The 24,663-nt window shown below is 36.5% G+C and overlaps 1 protein-coding gene across 1 annotated transcript in view; it reads right to left on the bottom strand.

The window, feature by feature from the left end:
• Positions 1-276: 276 nt before the first annotated feature.
• slc4a3 (solute carrier family 4 member 3) overlaps positions 277-24,663 on the bottom strand; it is a 203,330-nt gene continuing 178,943 nt past the window's right edge. Inside the window, exons 15-23 of the mRNA XM_056465898.1 lie at positions 23,489-23,637; positions 23,176-23,370; positions 20,357-20,557; positions 18,711-18,800; positions 18,322-18,488; positions 16,178-16,431; positions 14,183-14,352; positions 5,600-5,773; positions 277-1,061 (exon numbers count right to left, since the gene is read on the bottom strand). Coding sequence (XP_056321873.1) covers positions 984-1,061; positions 5,600-5,773; positions 14,183-14,352; positions 16,178-16,431; positions 18,322-18,488; positions 18,711-18,800; positions 20,357-20,557; positions 23,176-23,370; positions 23,489-23,637 — 1,478 coding nt within the window. The 3' untranslated portion in view covers positions 277-983. The remainder of the gene's footprint in view (positions 1,062-5,599; positions 5,774-14,182; positions 14,353-16,177; positions 16,432-18,321; positions 18,489-18,710; positions 18,801-20,356; positions 20,558-23,175; positions 23,371-23,488; positions 23,638-24,663) is intronic.

The raw sequence follows: 24,663 nt of genomic DNA, 5'->3' as shown, positions 1-24,663 counted from the left end.
TTAAATTAAATTAAATTAAGTTACCCTTTCAGCAGTGTCTCGTTTTTGGAAGCGAAATCATGATCTGTAAGCTAAATAATCTTTTTGGATAAAATATTAAAATATATATTTTTTTCGACAAATAGACCAATAAAAAACAAGAAAAAAATAAATATATTTAAATAAATATGTTTAAAATAAAATAAAACTTAAAATTGTTTGGTTCTGAGTGCTATAAATCAGCTTATATACTGTATATAAAAACATCAAATTATTTTTGTAAATCTTGTTCAGAGGGTTAAATAATGTGTTTTGTCTATTAAAGTTGCTATAAGAAAAAAATGCCTTTTACAGCAACTCCTAAGCCACTAAATTGGAAATAACTGACAGGAAAAGAGTGATATCTGTCAGAAAGCAAGGACACTTTCTGTATCCTATTCCCTAACAAAACCAAAAGAAAACCTATAGCACCTTTAAACATATAGTACCTACTGCATACAGTACATCCATCAAAGTAATCTCACTACTGCATTAAGTACATCTAAAGGGACTGCACTACTGTTTTCAAGCAATAGGACTGCACAGCAAAGGGACTTGACCACTCCGAGAGTCTTGCTACTGTAATATTCAGACCCATGTAGTCAATGCTGACAGCACAGTACAAGGCAACTAAGATCTACAGGCAGTGGTCCTGGTCAAGACGGGTGCAAATTAAGTAATCAATCTCACCATCATTGCACTTTTGGGACATCTATAAGGTGCACGGGTCATTTCTAATCTTATATTCAAAGGTCACCGGGCAGCAGCACACAAGACATGTAGGCCACGTTTTCTGGGAGGGGAAAACAAAAATAATAAAGGTCCGAAAACGCGGTTCTTACAGTATGTTGGATGTTTACAAAATTTGAAAGCACACGTGACATAATCGTGAAAGAGGGCAGTTCCTTCTGACTCCATACATCTTTGTCATCATTCTGTGTTTTGATTGGTCAGTGATTGGTCATCTACACAAGCATGTGGATCTCGTTGTATTCATCGCGTCCATCTTCGTCAAAATTGGGAGAATCTTCATCAGCATCCAACTGCAGGGAACAAAAAAAAACAATGTTGACTATAATATTAGTTTTCTACAGTTAAATGATTGAGTTTTACCATTTTTTAACCCATTCAGCCAATCTCCGGGTCTGACAAGAGCACTTTTATAGTTTGTTTTCACTGAGTGGTACAGTACGGTACAGTATGGGTCGGTACGGGTCACCTTTATCAGGCTTGTGTTTCCACTACCAAGGGTACCCATTTGGTGGGAGTTGTGTACGACAGAAAGTTTAAGTTGATGTCATTCTAGCTCTAATAAATCCAAAAGGCCTCGCTGCTGGAACCAGCTTCCAGAAATGATCAGATGTGCTCCAACATTAGGCACATTCAAATCAAGACTGAAAACACATCTGTTTAGCTGTGCCTTTACTGAATGAGCACTGTGCTACGTCCGACAGATCGCACTATTATGTTTTTCTCTTCTTTTTAATTCTTTTATAACACATTTTATCTGTTTTCATTATTTGTTTTTATTTCTCTTATACTTGTTTCTTTTATTCTTGTTTATGTAAAGCACTTTGAATTGCCACTGTGTATGAAATGTGCTATATAAATAAACTTGCCTTGCCTAATAAATGTCTACAGTAAAGCCATACAGGTCGTTCACAAATCATATGAGAAGCACTTCTCACAAAACAGATGCTTCTTTGATTATAACTGCAAATAAAGGATGCGAAATAGCCTCCTGTAACGTCTGAGATCATATAAAATAAATAAATAAATGAACACATACAGACCCTTACAATCTGCGATATGTTACCAATTACAGATAAACTACACACAGCAGACATTTAGTCCTTATATGAGTTCAAAAACAACACGCAACATAGCCCACAGTCAGTGTAAACCTCTCATCTGTGTCTGTATTCTTCACCAGCACATGTAGCCTCTGTTAGAGAGTGATTTTGTCATTCCGAATTCATAATAGTCCAAAAGGTGATGATAAACATTGCATTTTGTTCATGATTCAGGTTGCTGAAATAATTTGCTCCTGTGTTTTGTCAGGCTTCTCCTTTTTTTCACACTTCACTCTCGCGTTTGTCCTTTTCTTTCTGAATAGATCAGATGTCGTAGACACTTCATTAATCACACACACGTTATTATCATTAGTTTAAGAAGTTCGTTATATCAAATATAGATGCGATTGAGAGCTCCCTGGAGAAAGCGAAAACCGCTCGCACTTTTAGGCGGCCTCGTAAAACAACAACAGGACATGGCAGATTTTGTTCTTCTTGGCTTTGTGGCTGTTCATCAAGGCAACAACAAGCTTTGTTTGAGCTCGGGTCATCCATGGCTTGTTATTATATACATATAGTATTTCTATGTAATGTCTTGGCTGTGTATTTAAAAAACATTGCGGTTCCTTTGTTTTCAGCTTCACAAGATCGTGGCGTATCAGCTGCGCGTGTAGCTCCACCTTTTGGTACCCTCTCTCGTGTTTGGTACCCTTTCAAAAAGGTGCCGAAAAAGTACGATTCGGTTCGGTACGCCTTTTGACAGTGGAAACGGCCATAAAAGCGTATCGAACCATACTGTACCGTACCGTACCCTACCACTCAGTGGAAACGGATCATTAGCTTAGCTTAGCATAGGTCATTGAATCGGATTAGACCGTTAGCATCTCGCTCAAAAATAACCTAAATGTATATATAATTTTCCTATTTAAAGCTTGACTTTTTTTTGTAGTTATATCATTTATGAAGACAGATGGAAAATGAAAGGTTGCTGTTTTCTAGGCTGACATGGCTAAGAACTATGCTTTCAATCTGGCGTATTAATCAAGGAATTTTAATTATTACACGCAATGACAGCAACTTTTGGTTTTAGCTTGGAGTGAGAATTTATGCCCTGCCCCTATGATATACCCCCCCCCCCCAACCTCCACCAAATTGATTTATAAATATAAATAAAATTATAAATATATTACTTTAATTCATTCATTTTCTTTTCAGCTTAGTCCCTTTATTAATCTGGGGTCGCCACAGTGGAATGAACCGCCAACTTATCCAGCATGTGTTTTACACAGTGGATGCCTTTCCAGCTGCAACCCATCACTGGGAAACATCCATACACTCTCATTCACACACATACACTGCGGACAATTTAGCTTATCCAATTCACCTATACCACATGTCTTTGGACTTGTGGAAGAAACTGGAGCACCCGGACAAAACCCACGCCAAATATTTATTAGGGTGGCACATAGAGAATAACATTTTTATATAATGAAAAAAAAAAAAAACGTCTTTATTATAACGAAAAATTGTTAAAAAAATGCCACGGTACAGTTAAATAGGCGTCACGGTAGTGCAGTGGGTAGCACGACCGCCTCACAGCAAGAAGGTCACTGGTTCGAGTTGGCATTTCTGGGTGGAGTTTGCATGTTCTCCCCATGTTGGCGTGGGTTTCCTCTGGGTGCTCCGCTTTCCCCCACAGTCCAAAGACATGCACTATAGGTGTATTGAATGAACTAAATTGACCATAGTGTACGTGTGTGAATGTAAGAGTGTATGGGTGTTTCCCAATGTTGAGTAAAACATATGATGGATAAGTTGGCAGTTCATTCCCCTGATAAATAAAGGGACTAAACCGTAGGAAAATTAATGAATGAATTAATAAATGTTAGAATGAAATATACACACATTAAGAAAAAAAGTCAAAGCTGAATTATAGTTAAATGGGTTTAATAAAGGTTTTAAACTGTTAAACTTAAAAACAATCAAATTCTGGGGATGCCTTTGTCTTATTTTAAATTGTGTGAAATGCCTAATAAACTAACAACATAAAATATGCCAGCAGCATCTATTAATCATATTTAATGTTAATTTCTATATTTACAAATCCAGTTTTAGAAATGAGTCCTCTTAGTAAAGCAGGGTTGAAAATGAACAGAGACTTGCTTACCACATAGTAAAATAAATAAAAATATAATAAAATAAAATAAAATAAAATAAAATAAAATAAAATAAAATAAAATAAAATAAAATAAAATAAATTCCCCCCACAGCCCAAAGACATGCGGTATAAGTGAGTTGGGTAAACTAAATTGGCCGTATTGTATGTGTGTGAATGCAAGAGTGTATGGGTGTTTGCCAGTATTGGGTTGCGCCTGGAAAGGCATCTGCTGTGTAAAACTTATGCTGGAATAGTTGGCGGTTCATTCCACTGTGACGACCCCTGATAAATAAGGGACTAAGCTGAAGGAAAATTAATTAATGAATGTATTATTATGACAACTAAGTAATTTTTATTACATTACCTACTATGCATTGCATTTGCTCCTTATTTCATAATTCTTTACATCACAATTATGATTTGCCAAAGCATTATTATTTTATATTTGAATGTGTTTCTGTATTACAAAGACTTTCTCAAGGATAAAATTAGAGGTATGAGATCATCAGTGATTTACTTGCCTATTAAACCTCCGAAGGAGATAGTGGGCGAAAGAGCAGCAAAATAAATGAAGATAACAGCAGCAATACATTGTGTGTCCAAGGCGTCCTTCAGGTCACTTATGTAGCGTGGGTAACTATTTTATTCTATTTAATAAAATAAAATAAAATAAAATAAAATAAAATAAAATAAAATAAAATAAAATAAAATAAAATAAAATAAAATAAAATAAAATAAAATAAAATAAAATAAAATAAAATAAAATAAAACAAAATAAAATAAAGGCTACATTATTTGCTTGGAATTTAATGGGGGCAAAAATGCATGCAACATAAGTGCCAAAAAGGCACACACTATAGAGCAGGGTTGCCCACACTTTTTCAGCATGCGAGCTACTTATAAAAAGTCAAAATGATCTACCTAATATAAAAATGCAAAGCATATATTTATTTATAAACATATTGAGAATTCTATATTTGTACAATATATACTGATGTACCTTGCATAACTGTGTGAACCCATATTGTGCAATAGCCTACAACTGTACATATTTTTGTCATCACCTTACTCTGATGACTTGCGCTGAATGGAATCAGCCAGAAAAGCATAGTATGGACAGTAGCTGCTGATAGCCAGCCTCAAGCCACACTACTAAATGATCATCAGTCATGGCGGAACGATATTTGGACTTAACCACGCCAACTTCACTAAGTGCTGCAAAACTATAGCGGCTATAGCTGCGTGGTTACCCATGCGTCAGAAAAGGTCAGATATCAGACTGGCTCCCCTGTATGTCAATCAATCGACAAATTTCAGTGAGGATAAATGATAGGCTGACATCTATTTTTTTTTAATGCCATATGATCTACCCACGCTACCTTTGCGATCGACTGGTAGATCGCCATCAACGTATTGGGCACCCCTGCTATAGACCTTTATACCTTCTATTTTCACGTTCAGCCTATATTAGTAATGTAAAATTATTTCTACATCCATTACTGTCAATGGATGGTTTCTAATCTTAAGAGAAGAAAAGGTAACTTAACAACAATTGACTTATATACCCTCACACAATTCTTGTTACTACATAAAAAAGTTGAAAGATGAATCCAGCAATAAGCGAACTCACGGCTGCCAGTTCCCTCTCTTCAAAGATGCGGGTCAGGATGAGTCTGCGCAGAGGTACAGTCATGATGAGGATGAAGGGAAACGCCAGAGACGCTACAGTCGACTTCACCACCCACAGCAGGACGATACACAACAACTGAATGATGGTGAACATGTTCATCCGCCACGTCTTCACCTGAGTGCGAAACAAAACAAGCCTTCCATTGCACCTTCAAATCATTTTTATTTCAGTTCACTTTCCTTTCATTTCATTATATTTATTCGTTTTAGAGCACATTAAAACGACAGAGCGTTGACCAAAGTGCTGGACACTGTTAACCCAATACTGTGTTGAAGGATGCAGATTTCTATCTTCCAATCCATCTCATCATGGATCAACGTTTATCCATTTCTCATCATCCTGTTTCTTATAATTGTTATTAAAGATGATTATTGAATAATGAATAAAGTTAACACATTGCTTAATATAAGAATATTCAGTGCATTTACCTGTCTCTTTGTAACTATTTTCAGGAGCCACCAAACTTAATCAGAGATCACGTAGACCTCTAGTGGAACTGAAGGGCTGAGGACTGGAACCAACTGTCTCCATTGTTATTTCTATGAGTTAATACTATCTAAAATGTCTACAGTGATTTTGCTACTATTACAGTTAATTCTTTTAAAGTGATTCTACTTTTTATTCAAGATAGACTTTGTGTAGTAAGGATAGAACTGCCTGAATGTAGATTGTACCACTTTTTAACCAGTTTTGATAAAGACGGCTGAGAGTATACTCAGCCTTGGGTAAAAAAAACAATTGTACTTTAAGTGTGTGTGTTCTATTTGATTGTGGATCCTTTTCACAGGTCTGGAGTCAGCTCTAAACAGTCTAATGGATGTCTGACGTTTATATGCTTGAGATATTGTTCAGAATTGTACGCACACACCCCCGTGGAAATTTTCCTAGACAATCTCGGTTTTAACCAATCAGGTTAGAACCCCTATATGTATGACGCAGTTAATGACGTTATGTGAGAGTATAATCGTTATTGACTGATGATTGTAAGCAGAGCGGCCTAGGAACTCATTGCGAGTGTTGAAGCTGGATTCTGCTGATGAAACTGCAAACTATTTTCTATTTATTTATTTGAATCTATGACTCCGGCTCTTCTTCATCTGACAGACTGGTCATTCTTTGGGTTAAACTGTAAATAATCCCTACGGTGTTATGTTATTATCGTTGGCCATGGAAATAATATAAACAAGACTGGTAAGATACGATGTCTTCTATTTGCTGGACAAATGGTAGATAAAGTGTGAATCTTTTAATCTGATTTAATCTGACTCAATTGAGTCGAATTATTGATTCGAATCTTCAAGATCCGATTCATTGAAATGAGCTAAATAAATAAATCCCTGATCGATCTTTTAACGTAGGTTGATCCCCTACACTAGTAAACATGAAAAACTTCAAACATAAACACACCAATATCTAGACATGTAATAAAAGAAAGAGAAAGAAGAGCATACATCAATGTTTTTGTACAGTTTTGTTCAAGAGCCAAAGACAAAAAGTGGGTTTCAAGCATATTTAGTAATTTTCCACCATATTAAATTAAATTAAATTAAATTAAATTAAATTGAAGTTTTTCTCAGTCGCTTTGGTGCATTTCTCACAACACTATTTACTGTGCAAATGTATATTTATATTTATTCAATTATTAAATGTATTTAAATTAATTTCACTAATATTATTATAATATAATAAAAGTAACATTAAAATGTTCACATTCTGTATTTTAGTAAATATAATATACAAGAGACTTGCTTTGTTTACCAAATAAGTGGATCTAATTGGATTTCATTTTAAACATTCCAGTTTTTCTCAGTGGCTTTGGTGCATATCTCACAACACTATTAACTTTTGCACAACAGTTAATGCATTTCTCAAAACAATTAGTCCTTTGTGCACATGATAGTAGCAGTTTCTCATTCCTTCCAACAAATTGCAAATGCTTTTGGTCATGCATCAATTGTTTTCATACAACATCATCAATTGCTTTCATACAACTCTCTGCTGTTTTAAAACATTATCATTTGCTTATGTCATGTCAGTCAAAATTAACTAAACTTGTGAATGCTGAATAGTCATTCCATATGAAACTAATAGTCCTCATTTCATTACTTGAGTCATTACATTCAAAAATGTTGAACTAGTTGTCAAAATCTGTCAAGCAAATGTTATGAACATTTTTAAATCTTTTTTTCTGAAAATGTCTTCTAAATTGAACAATTTCATGAATGATTTACAGACCTGTGTATGTTGTGGGTTCAGTTCCAATATGTACTCCAATATTGTTTACAGTTGTGCACAGCTCTACCCAAAGGAAGTTTCTGTTTGTTGTAAATAAGGGTGTATTTATTCTTTTGCACAATGTTGTGAATAAATTAGAATTGTAAAGAGTATATGCAGTCAAAACATACATATTCAGTGTCCTGTACTCAGATAACTCACTACAGTGATGTCTAACTTTACTGTAGTTTTCAAATGGCTGTGCCAATAGTATATAGTGCTATCTAGTTTTTTTGCATTGGAAAAAATTAACAGAGTAAACTGTCATTATGAAAACATGACAAAGCCATTTGACTATCTTGTTCATAAACAATGGTGTCAGGACTTTTCATCTTGATGACACTGACACTTGCATTGACATCAATACTTGTTTTTGAGGAATGAGCTATCTATTTTGAGCAAGTGACACACTTTTGCAGGTTATCAACTAGGTTTTGCAGTTTGTCCTAATTGTTTTGAGAAATGCATTAACCGTTGTGCAAATGTAAATTGTGTTGTGAGAAATGCAAAAAAGCCACTGAGAAAAACCGTAAATAAGTTAAAAAGGTATAATTTCTTTTTTCATATAGTAAGTCATCCGCATAAATCCGCAGATTTTTTATGAAATTCTCCGCAGAAATAGCAAAAAATGTACGCAGATTCTGTCTGGCCCTAGTAATGACTCAAGTAATGAAACGTCTCAGGTTACGTATGTAACCATAGTTCCCCGAGAGGGAACGAGACACTGCGTCTAACCAGAACGCTAGGAGAACACCTCTTTTATACGCGTCTTGAAGCACATGTGAAATCAATCTAATGTAATTAAGCGGTGTCGTCAGACCAGAGAGTATAAAAGCCTGCACTGAGCCTTCAGTGTTAACTTCAAATTTGCTTGAAAGAAGTAACAGGCAGAAGAGAGTATGGCGGAAGACGCAGTGTCTCGTTCCCTCTCGGGGAACTATGGTTACATACATAACCTGAGACGTTCCCCTTCTAGGGAACTTCAACACTGCGTCTAACCAGAACGCTAGGGGAACGCAATACCCACTAGGCCAGATTCACTGCTGACTGTGAACGCACACTACGCAGTGAGAACAGAGGACCCTGGTGAGGGGTCTACATCGAGCTGATAATGACGCACAAATGTATGTAGCGTCGACCATCCTGCCGCCAAACAAATGTCAGAAAGGGCAGAGCCCGAAATAGAAGCTTTGGAGGCCCCTACAGCCCTTGTGGAGTGGGCCTTAAATTTAGGTGCGGGACGTCCAGCAACCTGATAGGTAACCGAAATAGTCTCAACTATCCAATTCCTTATAGTCTGCTTGTTCGCCGGACTCCCCCTCTTTGAGGGTCCGAAGCAGACCAGTAACTGCTCACTCTTTCTCCAGTTGATAACCCGGTTAACATACGTATCCAGAGCCCTAACTGGGCAGAGTAAATTCAATTTTTCTTGGTCCGACGACTGAAATGGGGGCGGATTAAAGGCCTGCAGCACAGCAGGTCTCGCCACATATGTGGGCACCTTCGGCACATACCCAGGTCTGGGATAAAGAAAGGCTTTGGACATGCCCGGAGCAAACTCCAGAAATGAAGGTGCAACCGACAGAGCCTGGAGGTCACCAACCCTTTTTAGAGAAGAAATAGCTAATAAAAAAGCTGTTTTTAATGTCAGAAACTTATCTGAAGCCTCCTGCAGTGGCTCAAATGGGGGAACATAGATGCCCTCGAGCACCAATGTTAAATCCCATGTCGGTACTCTGTGTGTGCTGACATGCCTTAGCCTTATGGCTCCACATAGGAAGCGACGAATAAGCGGGTCCTGCCCTAGTGACTCATCATCTAGGGGGGAACGGTAGGCCGCTATAGCTGAAACATACACTCTCAGAGTGGATGCAGCTAACCCAGCAGACAGGCGATCTTCGAGCACTGAGGCTACCTGACAGCTGACTGGGTTCAGCTGGTGTTCTCTACACCAAGCTGAAAAGAGAGCCCATTTTAGGGCATAAAGCTTCCTTGTGGAGGGAGCCCTGGAGCTTAGAATGGTCTGAGCAACCTCGGTTGACAGTCCATACTCTATGAGGTGGGCCCCCTCAGAGGCCACACCCACAGTTTCCACAGGTCGGGTTGGGGATGAAGTATCATTCCTCCCGCCTGGGACAGAAGGTCCCTCCTGATGGGGATCTCCCACGGGAGACCCGCCAGCAGGGCTATGAGGTCTGAAAACCAAATTCTCGTAGGCCAAAACGGGGCTACCAGCAGTAACTGAATCCCGTCTTGAAGGACCCTCTCCAGGACTCCTGGGAGCAGAGTGACCGGGGAAAAGCATACAGACGAAGCCTCGGCCACGTCTGCACCATGGCATCCAATCCCAGAGGGGCTGGATGCGAGAGAGAAAACCACAGTATGCAATGCGTGGTCTCTTGGGAAGCAAACAGGTCTACCTGCGCTCTCCCGAATTTTTCCCAAATGGTCTCCACCACCTCGGGGTGAAGTTTCCATTCCCCGGATCTCACCCCCTGCCTCGACAGGAGATCTGCTCCCTTGTTCAGATGGCCCGGGACATACATTGCCCTGATGGACAGAATTTTGTTCTGGGCCCACAGGAGGATCCGATGTGCTAGCTTGCATAGCATTCGAGACCTCAGACCCCCCTGATGGTTGATGTAAGCGACCACCGATGTGTTGTCCGTGCGGACTAGAATATGATGGCCCCTTAAATCGGGGAGAAAGTGTTTTAAGGCCAGAAACACGGCCATCATCTCCAGGCAGTTTATGTGCCAAGAACGATGATGTTCTCCCCATTGTCCCGCTGCAGGAAGCCCCCTCAGGGTTGCTCCCCAGCCCGTTAAAGAAGCATCTGTCATAAGCATGACGCGATGACAGACAGCCCCCAACACTGGGCCCTGGGACAGGAACCAGGGCATTTTCCACATACTTAAGGCTCGAAGGCAGCGCCGCGAGACCTTGATCATGCGGAAAGGATTCCCCTTGAGGGAAAACCCCCTGGATTTGAGCCACCACTGCAGGGGTCTCATGTACAGCAGACCAAACGGAATCATGCTGGCTGCTGCTGCCATGAGACCCAACACTCTCTGAAAGTGTTTCACAGTGATGAACTGGCCTAGTTTGACTCTGTGTACGGCTGACTGAATCGAAGCGATTCGTGGCGGGGTCAGACGTGCTCGCATCGTCATGGAGTCCCATAGCACACCTAAAAAAATGGTCGTCCTGGCTGGAACAAGCACACTTTTTGCGGTGTTCAACCGAAACCCCAACCTTCTGATATGGGTAAGAACGACATCTCGATGTCGAACTGCCATATCGTGAGTCGGAGCTAGAATTAGCCAATCGTCTATGTAGTTTAGGATACGTATACCCTGCATACGAAGTGGTGCTAGTGCCGCTTCGACTACTTTGGTGAAGGTTCGAGGTGACAGAGCTAGACCGAATGGAAGAACCCGATACTGGAACGCTTCGCCCCCGAAAGCGAACCTCAGGTACTTCCTGTGTTGGGGAAGGATGGATATATGGAAGTATGCGTCTTTCAGGTCTATTGTCACAAACCAGTCCTCGGACTGAATTTGTGACACCACGTTTTTGATGGTTAACATCCTGAACCTGAGGGCCCCGACGGACCGATTTAGATTTCTCAGATCTAATATGGGACGCAGTCCCCCATCCTTTTTGGGAACTATAAAATACCGGCTGTAAAACCCTGATTCTCTGTTGAGTGGGAGAACACGCTCTATCGCGCCTTTTTTTAATAGAGCCAGTACTTCCTGTTCCATAACCAGAGCCTGTTCTGGCTTCACTATGGTGGGTGTAACACCGTTGAAGTGAGGTGGCCGTGCACAAAACTGTATTTTGTAGCCGTGTTCCACCGTGAACAGGACCCACTGAGACACCATCGGCAGGTGTTTCCACGCTGCCAAAAAATGTGCTAGGGGTACCAGCCTCTCGAGACTGGCCTCTGGTTGCTCTTGGACCCTCCGAAGAGGGGGTGGGGTCCCCAATGCCCTCAGACACTGAGGAATGCCCACCCCGGGAGACAAAAATCCCTTTCTCCGCGGACCCTGGTTCAATGAGGGCGCCGAATGGCGCTCTCGATGTCCAGGGGGGGCCCTGGGAAGCCTGACTCCCAACACGTCAGGACTTCCTTTTATCCTTCGCCTTCCTGGAAATTACTATTTTCCTTGTGAGATTTTTTGAGGAAGGCTCAGGCTGAGAGCGTGCTCTCCAGGCCCTCTTTTCCTGAGGGGGAGCCCGAGACGCCACACTCTCCTTTTGTACCGCCCGATATGAGGAGCTGGTTGACGGCTGGGGCTGTCTTTTAGCAGCCCCCTGACTTTTAGATCTTGGGGGGAGAAAGTCACCGAGGGAGCTAGAGCGTTTTTTCACTCGGTCAAAGGATTCGGCGACGCGATTGACGGCGTCACCAAAAAGCCCTGAGCTTGATTTTGGAGCGTCCATAAAAATAGCTCTATCACTTTCTGACACCTCTGCTTGTGTCAGCCAGAGGTGCCGCTCTGTAGCCACCAGGGTTGCCATAGACCGCCCCAAACTAGAGGCCGCCTCTTTAGTAGCTCTTAAAGCTAAATCCGACGCCCGAAGAGCTTCTCGAAGCTGTTCGGGTGTTGCTCCCCCACCATCTAAGCACTCTTTTATTAGGTCAGCCTGATATGCCTGCAACACTGACATAGTGTGCAGGCATCCGACAGACTGACCAGCCGTCATGTATGCTTTGCCAACTAGACCAGATGTGACTCTTAATGGTCTAGATGACAAAGGAGGGACCCTTGCAGATTTTAAATCTGGACGAAGATGACGTGCTAGATCCTCTTCTATTTTTGGCATTTCTGTACATGCTTTTTCCCCCAGCCCACGAACTGCTGAATAAATAACCGTTTTTGGTGTCATTAAACGAGCTGAATACGGATTAATCCATGATTTAGAAACCGCATGATGTAATTCGGGACAGAAGGGGAGGTCCCTCAGTGGAGGATCAACTCTGCTGGGTAATTCTCTCTCATCCAGCATTCCTGTCAGACTGCTGATGCTCACGTGCTGGCTGCCAGTCTATTACATCAAACCTGTCAGCAGCACGTGAAATCACCTCCACTAACTCCTCATATTCTACTGACCGGGGTGGCAGATCCCCCGACCCTCTTTGGCTTTGCTGTAGCGGAGCATCGGTTTCCTCGGAAACGGATGACGCCGCCCTCCCACGAGGCGCAGAAGAAACCGCAGAGCGTGCTTCTGACACTCGATAGAGGAAGAGAAAGGACAGAGTCCGTCTCCATCTCGTCCGCTAAATCTAATTGGGAACCCCATGAACGGAGCCTACGCTCAGCCTCAGCACGAGCGGGACCCGAACCGCGAGGAGCGCGAGCCGCGGGAGTTTTATTAAAGAACTCCCTCCGACTACGCAGCACTTTGCGGGAGAGAGCATCACAGTGCACACAGTCAGCATTCTCAAATGCTGCCAGGGCATGCTCCTCTCCCAAACACTCTAAACACAAATCATGTGAGTCACCAGCCGTGATAAAACGGGGACATGGAGGCACACAGCGTTTAAAGTTTTTTTCTGCCATATCAAAAACAAAAAAGCTAGTTTGTCAGTTTTTTTGTATTTTGTGTATGCAAAGTCAGTAATGAATGGTCACAGAGAGGGTGTTTTTTCACGTGCGTGCTTCTTGAAAGCAAAGAAGTTAACACTGAAGGCTCAGTGCAGGCTTTTATACTCTCTGGTCTGACGACACCGCTTAATTACATTAGATTGATTTCACATGTGCTTCAAGACGCGTATAAAAGAGGTGTTCTCCTAGCGTTCTGGTTAGACGCAGTGTTGAAGTTCCCTAGAGGGGGAATGACGATTATTAGTTTTATATGGAATGACTATTCAGCATTCACAAGTTTAGTTCATTTTGACTGACATGACATAAGCTAATGATAATGTTATAAAACAGCAGAGAGTTGTATGAAAGCAATTGATGCATGTCCAAAAACATTTGCAATTTGATGAAAGGAATGAGAAACTGCTACTATGATGTGCACAAATCTGTTTGCACAAAACTGTTGTGCAAATATAAATAGTGTTGTGAGAAATGCACCGAAGCACAAAGTGATTTGTGTGCCACCTTGTGGATGTTAAAAAAGCTTTCAACCAAATCCAGAACAAATTCAGTACAAATTATAGCATATCCCGCATGCAAATCAAACACATCTAACTCTGCAAATAAATGAACTCTACTCTCAGGAAGAAGAGTTCACCTTGGTAACGTAGACGTGGTCAGGATGATGTTTAGCCGGTGTGACCATAAGTGTGATTCGCTCATAAAGTTGGATACCGGTAAGAGAAGTGATGCCCATGTAGAGAAATATCCCAAACAGCACAGCCAGAGGAATATGACGCAGCACATCTGTCATCACTATAGACATCCCTGCACAGAATAAAGATGCAAAAATTCCTTTATTTTTAAAAACAATGGTTTAAAACTATAAACTAGGAAACTAAAGCTGTCTCATATATAATGTATAACAACTGCTAATATAGCAACATATAAGCCACCACTGAGTTTGATCATATCTTACAATGAAATTTCTTAGTCACAACTTGATGCTAAGAACAAAAAACACAGTAAAATCACTGGTTTTAGGAAGCTTCCCAGCAGGCACAGGATGTCAACATGACGTCAGATTGACATTGTACCTCAGCGTTGTGGGGACATTGCACTTGTTTGGAATTGAAAATTGGGTTGACATCAGAACCCAACTTCAGGCTGATGTCCACCGTCCAACCTGAAATCAACCAAATATCAACGTCTAATGATGTTACAGCTTGACATTGTGTGAATGTTACGACTATGAGTCAGTATTTGACATCAATTTGACGCTGGTTTAAGATGTTGGCTCGTCGTTCAAAAATCAACCAAATATCTACATCATTTGACGTCGTTATTGGATGTCAAAATAACATTGTCCTTAGATGTCATAATTGGACGTCAAAACCACGTTCTTAGACGCTGACTAGACATTGAATATTGACGTCACAACCTAAATGTAACCTAATATTAATGTCTTTTGACATTGTGTGCCTGCTAGGTTATTGTATTCTTTTTTAAAATAAAGTCAATTGATTTTAACAACTGGCTGATTACCAACATTTTCTAGGGTAGAAAAACAAAAATCATAAAGATTTACATTAAGTTAAGGGAGAATAAATTGTGATCATTTTCATTTATGGGTGAACTATCCCTTTAATCCATTATGAGAAAGTAATATAGTAACTACAGTATATTGTAACAGTAATAGTAAAAAACCTTTCTTTCAAACTTATATTGCAACGTCACACAAAAACAAATAAACCTTGAAAATGGCAGTTTGATAATTCTAAACATATTGCAAAAACCTAACCTGAACCCAACTCTTCAAAATATGGAGATGAATAAATGTACTGATTAAATATATTAAAGTCCTTAATTAAAGGGACGGTTCACAAGAAAATAAAAACTTACTCAGCATTTATTCATTATTAGGTGGATTCAAGTTGTTTTTTTAAGACAATATTTTGAGGAATCTTGAAAACCGGTAACCATTGTAGACATCCATACTAGAAAAGAAAAATACAATGGAAGTCAATGGCTACCGGTTTTCATCATTCATTCATTTTCTTTGCGGCTTAGTCCCTTTATTAATCCAGGGTCACCACAGCAGAATGAACCACCAACTTATCCAGCACATTTTTACGCAGCGGATGCCCTTCCAGCGCAACCCATCTCTGGGAAACATCCACACACACTAATACACTACGGACAATTTAGCCTACCCAATTCAACTGTACTGCATGTCTTTGGACTGTGGGGGAAACTGGAGCACCCGGAGGAAACCCACGCGAACGCAGGGAGAACATGCAAACTCCACACAGAAACGCCAGCTGAGCCGAGGTTCGAACCAGCGACCTTCTTGCTGTGAGGCGACAGCACTACCTACTGTTCCACTGCGTCGCCACTGGTTTTCAACATTGTTCAAAATAGGGGAGGCACATTTGCATGGATGTAATAATTAGGGCAAAATTGTATTTGTTTGACACTTACCGAACAAAATATGTTACAAAATGCTATTATATATCATTTATAAAATCTTCTAGATATTTATTGGGGGCCCTCCGAAGTCCTGGGGCCTTAAGCGGCCGTTTAACTCACTTATTGGTTAAATCCACCCCTGTATGTCAATATGGGGTTTATAGTTTGTATTAGTGTTTCTTACCCACTAGGATAGCCACACACATCCCTGTGACCCTCTGCTCTTTCACTTCTTGTATCATTGGCTTTTCTCCGGGTGCAGTGGCTTTGCTCATGACTGTCAGAGCGTTAACATGAGTGACTGAACGAACTGTAGCAGCAGTCAGCCATGGCAGACCAAACAGAGGACAGATCGCTCCTAAAGTCACTATCAGAAGCAGGTCGAGATGAAAGCCAGAGCCCTTCATCAAACGCCGCTCCTTCTTGCTCACAATCAATCTGTCAATGAGAAAAAATAGATTACAACGACCGAATAATGTTATTGCAAATTACATCTGAGATTAGCCAGGCCTGTATCAAGGTTGTATTTGTAAACTGAAACTATGACTAAACTAGTGGTCAATAAAACAATATAATTTTTTTTATTAAATAAGATTAAAAATTAAATTAATAAGTTTGTTAGTTTTTCTGACTAAAAATGATTAAAATAGTTGTTAAATAAAATAAAAAAGCGAAATAAATTAAATGAAAAAATGAAAAATAACATAAAAAAATGAAATTAAACAAAATTAAATGAAATTGAAAATAAAATTTAATAAAATGTAAAAAATAAATGAAATTAATAAGTTAAATAGTTTCTGATCTAGTGGTCAAGAAACAACAAAAGTAAAATAATCTAATTAAATTTAATTTAAAAAATAATTAAATTAAATTAAATTAAATTAAATTAAAAAAATTAAATTAAATTAATAAGTTTTTTAGTTTCTGACTAAAAGTGATTGAACTAGTGGTCAAAAAACAACAACAGAAAAAATACATAAATAAAATTAAATAAAACTAATCAAATTAAATAAAAAATGAAATATAAATAAAAAATAAATTAAATTAAATTAAAGTAAATTAAAAAAATTAAAAATAATAAAATAATAAATTAAATTAAATTAAATTAAATTAAATTAAATTAAATTAAATTAAATTAAATTAAATTAAATTAAATTAAATTAAATTAAATTAAATTAAATTAAATTAAATTAAATTAAATTTAAATTATCAAGTTTGTTAGTTTCTGACTAAAAATGACTGAGCTAGTGGTAAAAAACAACAAAAAATAAAATAAAAAATAAAATAAATAAAACTAAATGAAATAAAACTAATTAAATAAAATAAAAAATGAAATATAGAATAAAATAATTAAATAAAATTAAAAAATAATAAAATAAAATAAATATTCAATAAGTTTATTAGTTTCTAACTAAAATGATTGAACTAGTGGTCACAAAACAACAAAAATAAAATAAAATAAAAAATCTAATTAAATTTAAAAAAAATGAAAAATAACATAAAATATTCTAAAATATAATTAAATAAAAAAAATAAATGTAATAAAAAATTATAATTAATTAAATTAATAAGTTTATTTTTTACAAAAAAAAAAAATATTGTTTTCTAAATGTAAATAATGATTTCCATTTTTGGGTGAACTATCTCTTTAGGGATGGTCCACTACAATGTCATGTTGAAAAAAAAATAATAATAATAAAATAAAAATAGAAACAGTTACTGAAAAACTAATTGAAATAAAATAATAATTAGCTAAAATAAATAATTGCTTTCAGAATTAATAAGCACTTACACTATTGCCAAAAATAACTTCTTGCACATCCAAATAATTGCTGTAGTTTCTTCATCAGCCAAAATATGTAAACTAGTCATGTTTGACAACATTTATATAAATTGTACATTTTTATATATTTTTTATGTTATATATTTTAACAGTTATTTATTTTTATTACTAATTCTGGGTTCACAACAAAAGCAAAGCTAGGCATTCACTTAAGTAGTATTAGGTATATTACATATAAAGTGAATACAAATGAGCGAATATTGCAAATTTCAGCTCAAGTTGAAAATTCGCCTGAGATGAAAAACATTGCGTCAGTGTCACAGTGCTCCGCATTTGGTATGAATCCAGCATAAGAGGTTTGCTTAGTTAATATATAACTAAAGTATATATGATACTGTATATATAAAAAGAAATAGAAATGATGTTCGCAAACTAAAACTAGCAAAACCACCAATGAACCAAAAAAATAAAAAATAAATCAAAGCTAATTTGAAAGGCAAAACTATAATAACTTTGGACTGTGCATGTAATGTTAGCTTACTCACGTGGTGATCTGCGTCTCCATGAATATGAGGATAAAAACCAGCAGGGCCGGGATCACCGAGGCCCCCATCATCCAAACCGGGAAAGGTTGTTTATCTCCAAAAGGGCTGATAAACCAGCTCCGTTTGTCCGGAGATGTGACCGAGAAACCAGAGGGGACGTTCAGTTTCTGCAACCACAAACAACACAAGTCCTCGTATCCCAGAGATCCCAGGCTACACTGGTCAAAGTGCTCTGCCAAACTAACCACACTGTAATACAGACTTAGAGGAAACCTGGTTCCAATTACAGGCCAGTGCTTAATATGAAGAGTGTACACTGTGAGTAGAGATTTTTTGTAGTTATATATATATATATATGTGTGTGTGTGTGTGTGTGTGAGTGTGGTTACCTGTGTGTATGTATCAGGGATGAGGATATCCACCAGCACAGAGATTAGTATAGAAATGGGAATCCCAAAATCACCAATGACTCTTCTGACCTTTGATAATAACAGATGATACGCACACAAACAGAAGGCAAACCTTTCAGTCAACTCCAAAAATTACACACAAGGAATTATAAATATATAGAATGTGTTAGATAAATAAATGGATACATTTAAAAACCAACAGAATGGTAGATAGAATGATGGATAAAATGATATATGGATGGATGGACAGACGGACGGACGGATGGATGGATGGAATGATGGAAGGGATGGAAAGAATGATGTAATGGATGGACAGATAGACTGAATGATGGAAGGATACATGGATGGATAAATGGAATAGCAGACCAATGCATGGATGGAGAGATGGATGAATGGATGGATGGATGGATGGATGGAATGAATCATGGGATGGATAAATGGATGGATATAGATGGATGGACTGAATGATGAAATAGATGGAATGAATGAATAAATGGAATAACAGAACAATGGATGGATGGATGGATGGATGGATGGACAGACAGATAGATGGATAGATGGTTGGATAAATGGATGGACGGATAGATGGATAGAGGGATAGATGGTTGGATGATGGATGGATGGATGGATGAATGAATGAATGAATGAATGAATGAATGAATGAATGAATGAATGAATGAATGAATGAATGAATGAATGAATGGATGGATAGATAGAATGATGGAATGGATGGAATGAATGATGGAATGGATGGATGAACTGATTGATAGAAGGATGCATGGATGGATAAATAAAATAACAGAACAATGGATGGATAGATGGATGCATGGATGGATGGATGGATCCATGGACAGACAGATAGATGGATAGACAGTTGGATGGATGAATGAATGGATGGATGGATGGACAGATAGATGGATAAAGGTTTAGATAAATGGATGGATTGATGGATGGATGATTGTATTGATGGATGAAATGATGGGTGGAGGGATGGATAGATAGATGGATACATTTTTAGATGAATGGATGGATGGATGATTGTACTGATGGATGAAATGATGGATGGAGGGATGGATGTATCGATGAATGGATGTATCAGTGGATGGATGGGTAGATAGATTAAATGAATGATAGAATGGATGAATGGATGGATGGAATGACAGAATGCTGGAATGATGCATGGAAAGATAGATAGAATAAAAGACCAATGAATGGATGGAATGATAGAACAATGGATGATGGATAGATGGATAGATGAGTGAATGAATGAATGGATGAATGAATGAATGAATGAACGAACGAACGAACGAACGAACGAACGAACGAACGAACGAACGAACGAACGAATGAATGAATGAATGGATGGACAGACAGACAGACAGATGAGCAGATGGATGGAATGAAAAAATGATGGAAGCATGCATGGGTGGATAGATGGAATAACAGACCAATGGATGGATTGGTGAATGAGTGAGTGCATGGATAAATGAAACGGTAGAACAATGCATGGATGAATGGATGGATGGAATGAACATTCATGTTTTACTGCAATACAAGAGCAAAATTCTGATTTAGGAAGTGACGTTTAACTGTGCTGACTATGTAAATGCGACCACACTAAACACCTTTCCTCCCAGGAATCTGCTGTTGCGAAGTTTCCTGAGGAAGAAGGCAGTGAAGAAGGTGCCCATCATGAGCACTAGTGACAGCAGGGCTGTGTTGGGCTGGTTAAGGATGGGCTCCCCAATCACACTGCTCCCTCCTCGGTCTGATTGCTTGAAGGCAGCTGAAGTGTAGCTCATCATCAGTGGGTGCTCTTGAAACACCTAAGGAAAAATAATATTCATTTATTCAGGATTCAAGCATCTGCTAAATCTACAAAACAAACAAAATCGTATTGTCTACTGTCTACATAGGCAGCATTTTAATTTAACCTACATATAGTCATGGTTAAATATATCAACCTTTTTTTTTAAACATGGCACACAACTTAACACTAAACTAACAGTTAAATTCCGTCTTTGTAAAGGTGTGCTATAAAGAAAATCTGGGTATACCTAGGCGAAATAAAAGTCGAATAATAGGAGTTAAGTATATGGAAGTATATATTAAAATAACCAATTTAAAATAAAATAAAATAAAATAAAATAAAATAAAATAAAATAAAATAAAATAAAATAAAATAAAATTAAATTAAATTAAATTAAATTAAATTAAATTAAATTAAATTAAATTAAATTAAATTAAATTAAATTAAAAATATAAAAAATTAATTAAATTAAATTAAATAAAAATAAAACAAGACTAAATTAAATTAAATTAAATTAAATTAAATTAAATTAAATTAAATTAAATTAAATTAAATTAAATTAAATTAAATTAAATAAAAAATAAATAAATAAATAAATAAAAAAAATAAATAAAAAAATAAATAATTAAATTAAATTAAATTAAATTAAATTAAATTAAATTAAATTAAATTAAATTAAATTAAATTAAATTAAATTAAATTAAATTAAATTAAATTAAAAATATTAAAAATTAATTAAATTTTAAGTGTGTGCGGTGTACATTACCTTATGGAGTCACTCTTTAGGCATTGCATATTGGGAATGCATAAAACCCTGCTATGCGCGATTCATTTACAAGATTCTTTCTTTTATCTGTATAGGCTGTCTGATCTTTACAAAAGCGGTAAATTGACACGCGCGCGGTGACCGCAGTGATGTTCAGCTCTGACGAGGCGCTTTTATTCAGCCTGTAGCCTTTAGATTTTTTACATAATGTTCCATTACTTCAAATTTCTTTCCTTTTTTATTTATAGTTTATATATAAAATGAGTGCTACTGTAGCTTGTTTAGTTGTGATCATTATGCAAGGATCATATTTCATATTCGCTTTATTCTTGAGTAGCCTATGGATTCGTTAATAATGTATTTTATAAACAGATTGTTTGTAAGTACTAAGCTATTAATATATAATACATTAGGCTAATTAATACATTAGGACATTGAAGTCAGGTAGACTTCAAATCTTGACTTCAGGACAACAAATCACATCCATGTAGTTAATTACTGTTGAGTGGTATCGGTGCGTGGTATCGGCCGTTCATGTACGATACGAGTCTACTGGTATCAGTCTCGGTGCATTCCTAGTATTATGATATAAGGTCATAATTCCAAGATTGAAAGAAAATAATTATACTAATTGTAGTTGAATTCATGAAAAACAAAATCTAAATTAAAAGACATTAAAAAGTCAATTGAATTATGAGTATGTGATTAAAACACAAATTAAAACATATCCCATGACTAGGCTCACACAGAATCTGCGTGCGCAGAATTCTGCAGATTTTTAGACCGTTATTTCTGTTTAATTACTTATGTAAATGTGTGTAAATGTATATTTATTCAGTTTTTAAATTAATTTCAGTAATATTATTCACTAATCTGAAAATGTTTATATGATTTATTTATATATATATATATATATATATATATATATATATATATATATATATATAGTTTTCTGTCGTTTAGTAGATATATTATATGAGAGACTTGCTTTGTTTACCAAATAAAGAGGATCTAATTGGATTTGCATTGTAAACATTAAATAAAGGTTAAAAAGGTATTACTTTTTTTATTTCATATATTAAGGTTTTAGTTATGATACTCCCAAAATAATTCTGCATAAATCTGCAGATTTTTAATACAATTCTGCACAGAAATAGCAGAAAATGCTGATAATTTTTCCCATCAATTAAATTAAATTAAATTAAATTAAATTAAATTAAATTAAATTAAATTAAATTAAATTAAATTAAATTAAATTAAATTAAATTAAATTAAATTAAAAATAAATAAATAAATAAATAAAAAAAATAAATAAAAAAATAAATAATTAAATTAAATTAAATTAAATTAAATTAAATTAAATTAAATTAAATTAAATTAAATTAAATTAAATTAAATTAAATTAAAAATATTAAAAATTAATTAAATGAAATTAAATAAAAATAAAACAAGATTAAATAAAATGAAATTAAATTAAATGAAATGAAATTAAATGAAATGAAATGAAATGAAATTAAATTAAATTAAATTAAATTAAATTAAATTAAATTAAATTAAATTAAATTAAATTAAATTAAATTAAATTAAATTAAATTAAATTAAATTAAATTAAATTAAATTAAATTTAAATAAAATAAAATAAAATAAAATAAAATAAAATAAAATAAAATAAAATAAAATAAAATAAAATAAAATAAAATAAAATAAAATAAATTCTTTTTTTTTTTTTTGTCACAGAAAATTAGGCCATCTTCTCTACACATGCAAAATATTTTGTTTTATAACAGCCTATCCATCTGAAGCCTAAAGTTGCTTAAAGGAAGGCATGTCATTAGTTTTTGCTGGAATTAGTGACATTAAATCTGTACCTTGATTAGCTTCGAGAAGGTTTCATAGATGAAAATGAGAGAGATGAGAAACGCAAAGATCTCCTGGGTGAAAGGAGAGATGTAGCGCACAAGGAAACTGCCCTCAGCCGCAACGATCACCAGGACAATAAAGATGAGCCAGAACCCGATCCACACACGACCTGTCAGATATTCAAAGCCCTGCGCCTGGCAGAACTGATATTAAGGAAGAAGAAAGACAACTTGAACGATAGCAGACGGAAAGCCGACAAATGTTGAGGTAATTAAACTACCTCTTTCTTCATAATTTTTGAACCATAAAGACAAGAAATACCTTATAAAAAGCCTCCTCGAAGACTAAAAGTGGTCCAGAAAAGCCTATAATGAGCAGAGGTTGTCCTGCCATCAAAGAGAACAGCACTCCTACTGTCGCAGTGGAGATGATGAGCTCAGACACTCCCATCATGCCTTGTGTCTTCTCACCTAGATACATGAGAAAGTATGGAATTAAGCTATGAAAGCCCATTTTCTGCCATGTGAATAATAAATATCAGGCTTTGGTAAATCATAATTTAAAAAAAAAACTGTGTTATGTAGGAATACACCGATACCACTTTTTTACAAACCGATACGAGTATGAGTGTTTTAATTTGTGTACTTGTCGATACAGAGTACCGATACCGATACTTTATAGATTTGGTTTCAATAAAGCTTATTTGCTCATTTATTTATTTATTTATTTTGCCTGTAGCAAGGATAAACACAAAAATCTTTAACAGAAGGCTGTTCCAGGCCAAAAATATACACACATTGTTGCTAACCCTGCTAATCCAGACCTTATCTATTAACGATTATGCATGGACATTTAAAGGATGAGTTATCCTTGCGCTGACATGTGACCACGACTTCACACATTACACAAAGTGTGTGCAGTGTACGTTATGGAGTCACTCTCTTGGCATTGCATATTGGGGATGCATAAAACCCTGCTATGCACGATTCATTCTTATCTGTATAGGCTGTCTGATCTTTACAAAAGCTGTAAATTGACACGCGCGCGGTGACCGCAGTGATGTTCAGCTCTGACGAGGCGCTTTTATTCAGCCTGTAGCCTTTAGATTTTTTACATAATGTTCCATTACTTCAAATTTCTTTCCTTTTTTATTTATAGTTTATATATAAAATGAGTGCTACTGTTGTTTGTTTAGTTGTGATCATTATGCAAGGATCATATTTCATATTCGCTTTATTCTTGAGTAGCCTATGGATTCCTTAATAATGTATTTTATAAACGGATTGTTTGTAAGGACTAAGCTATTAATATATAATACATTAGGCTAATTAATACATTAAGACATTGAAGTCAGGTAGACTTCAAATCTTGACTTCAGGACAACAAATCACATCCATGTAGTGAATTACTGTTGAGTGGTATCGGTGCGTGGTATCGGCCGTTCATGTACGATACGAGTCTACTGGTATCAGTCTCGGTGCATTCCTAGTATTATG

The sequence above is a fragment of the Danio aesculapii genome, chromosome 9 (assembly GCF_903798145.1).
Source record: "Danio aesculapii chromosome 9, fDanAes4.1, whole genome shotgun sequence".
NCBI classification, from domain to species: domain Eukaryota; kingdom Metazoa; phylum Chordata; class Actinopteri; order Cypriniformes; family Danionidae; genus Danio; species Danio aesculapii.
Note: the sequence above shows the minus strand (reverse complement) of the source record. Positions and strands in the feature narration are given on the sequence as shown.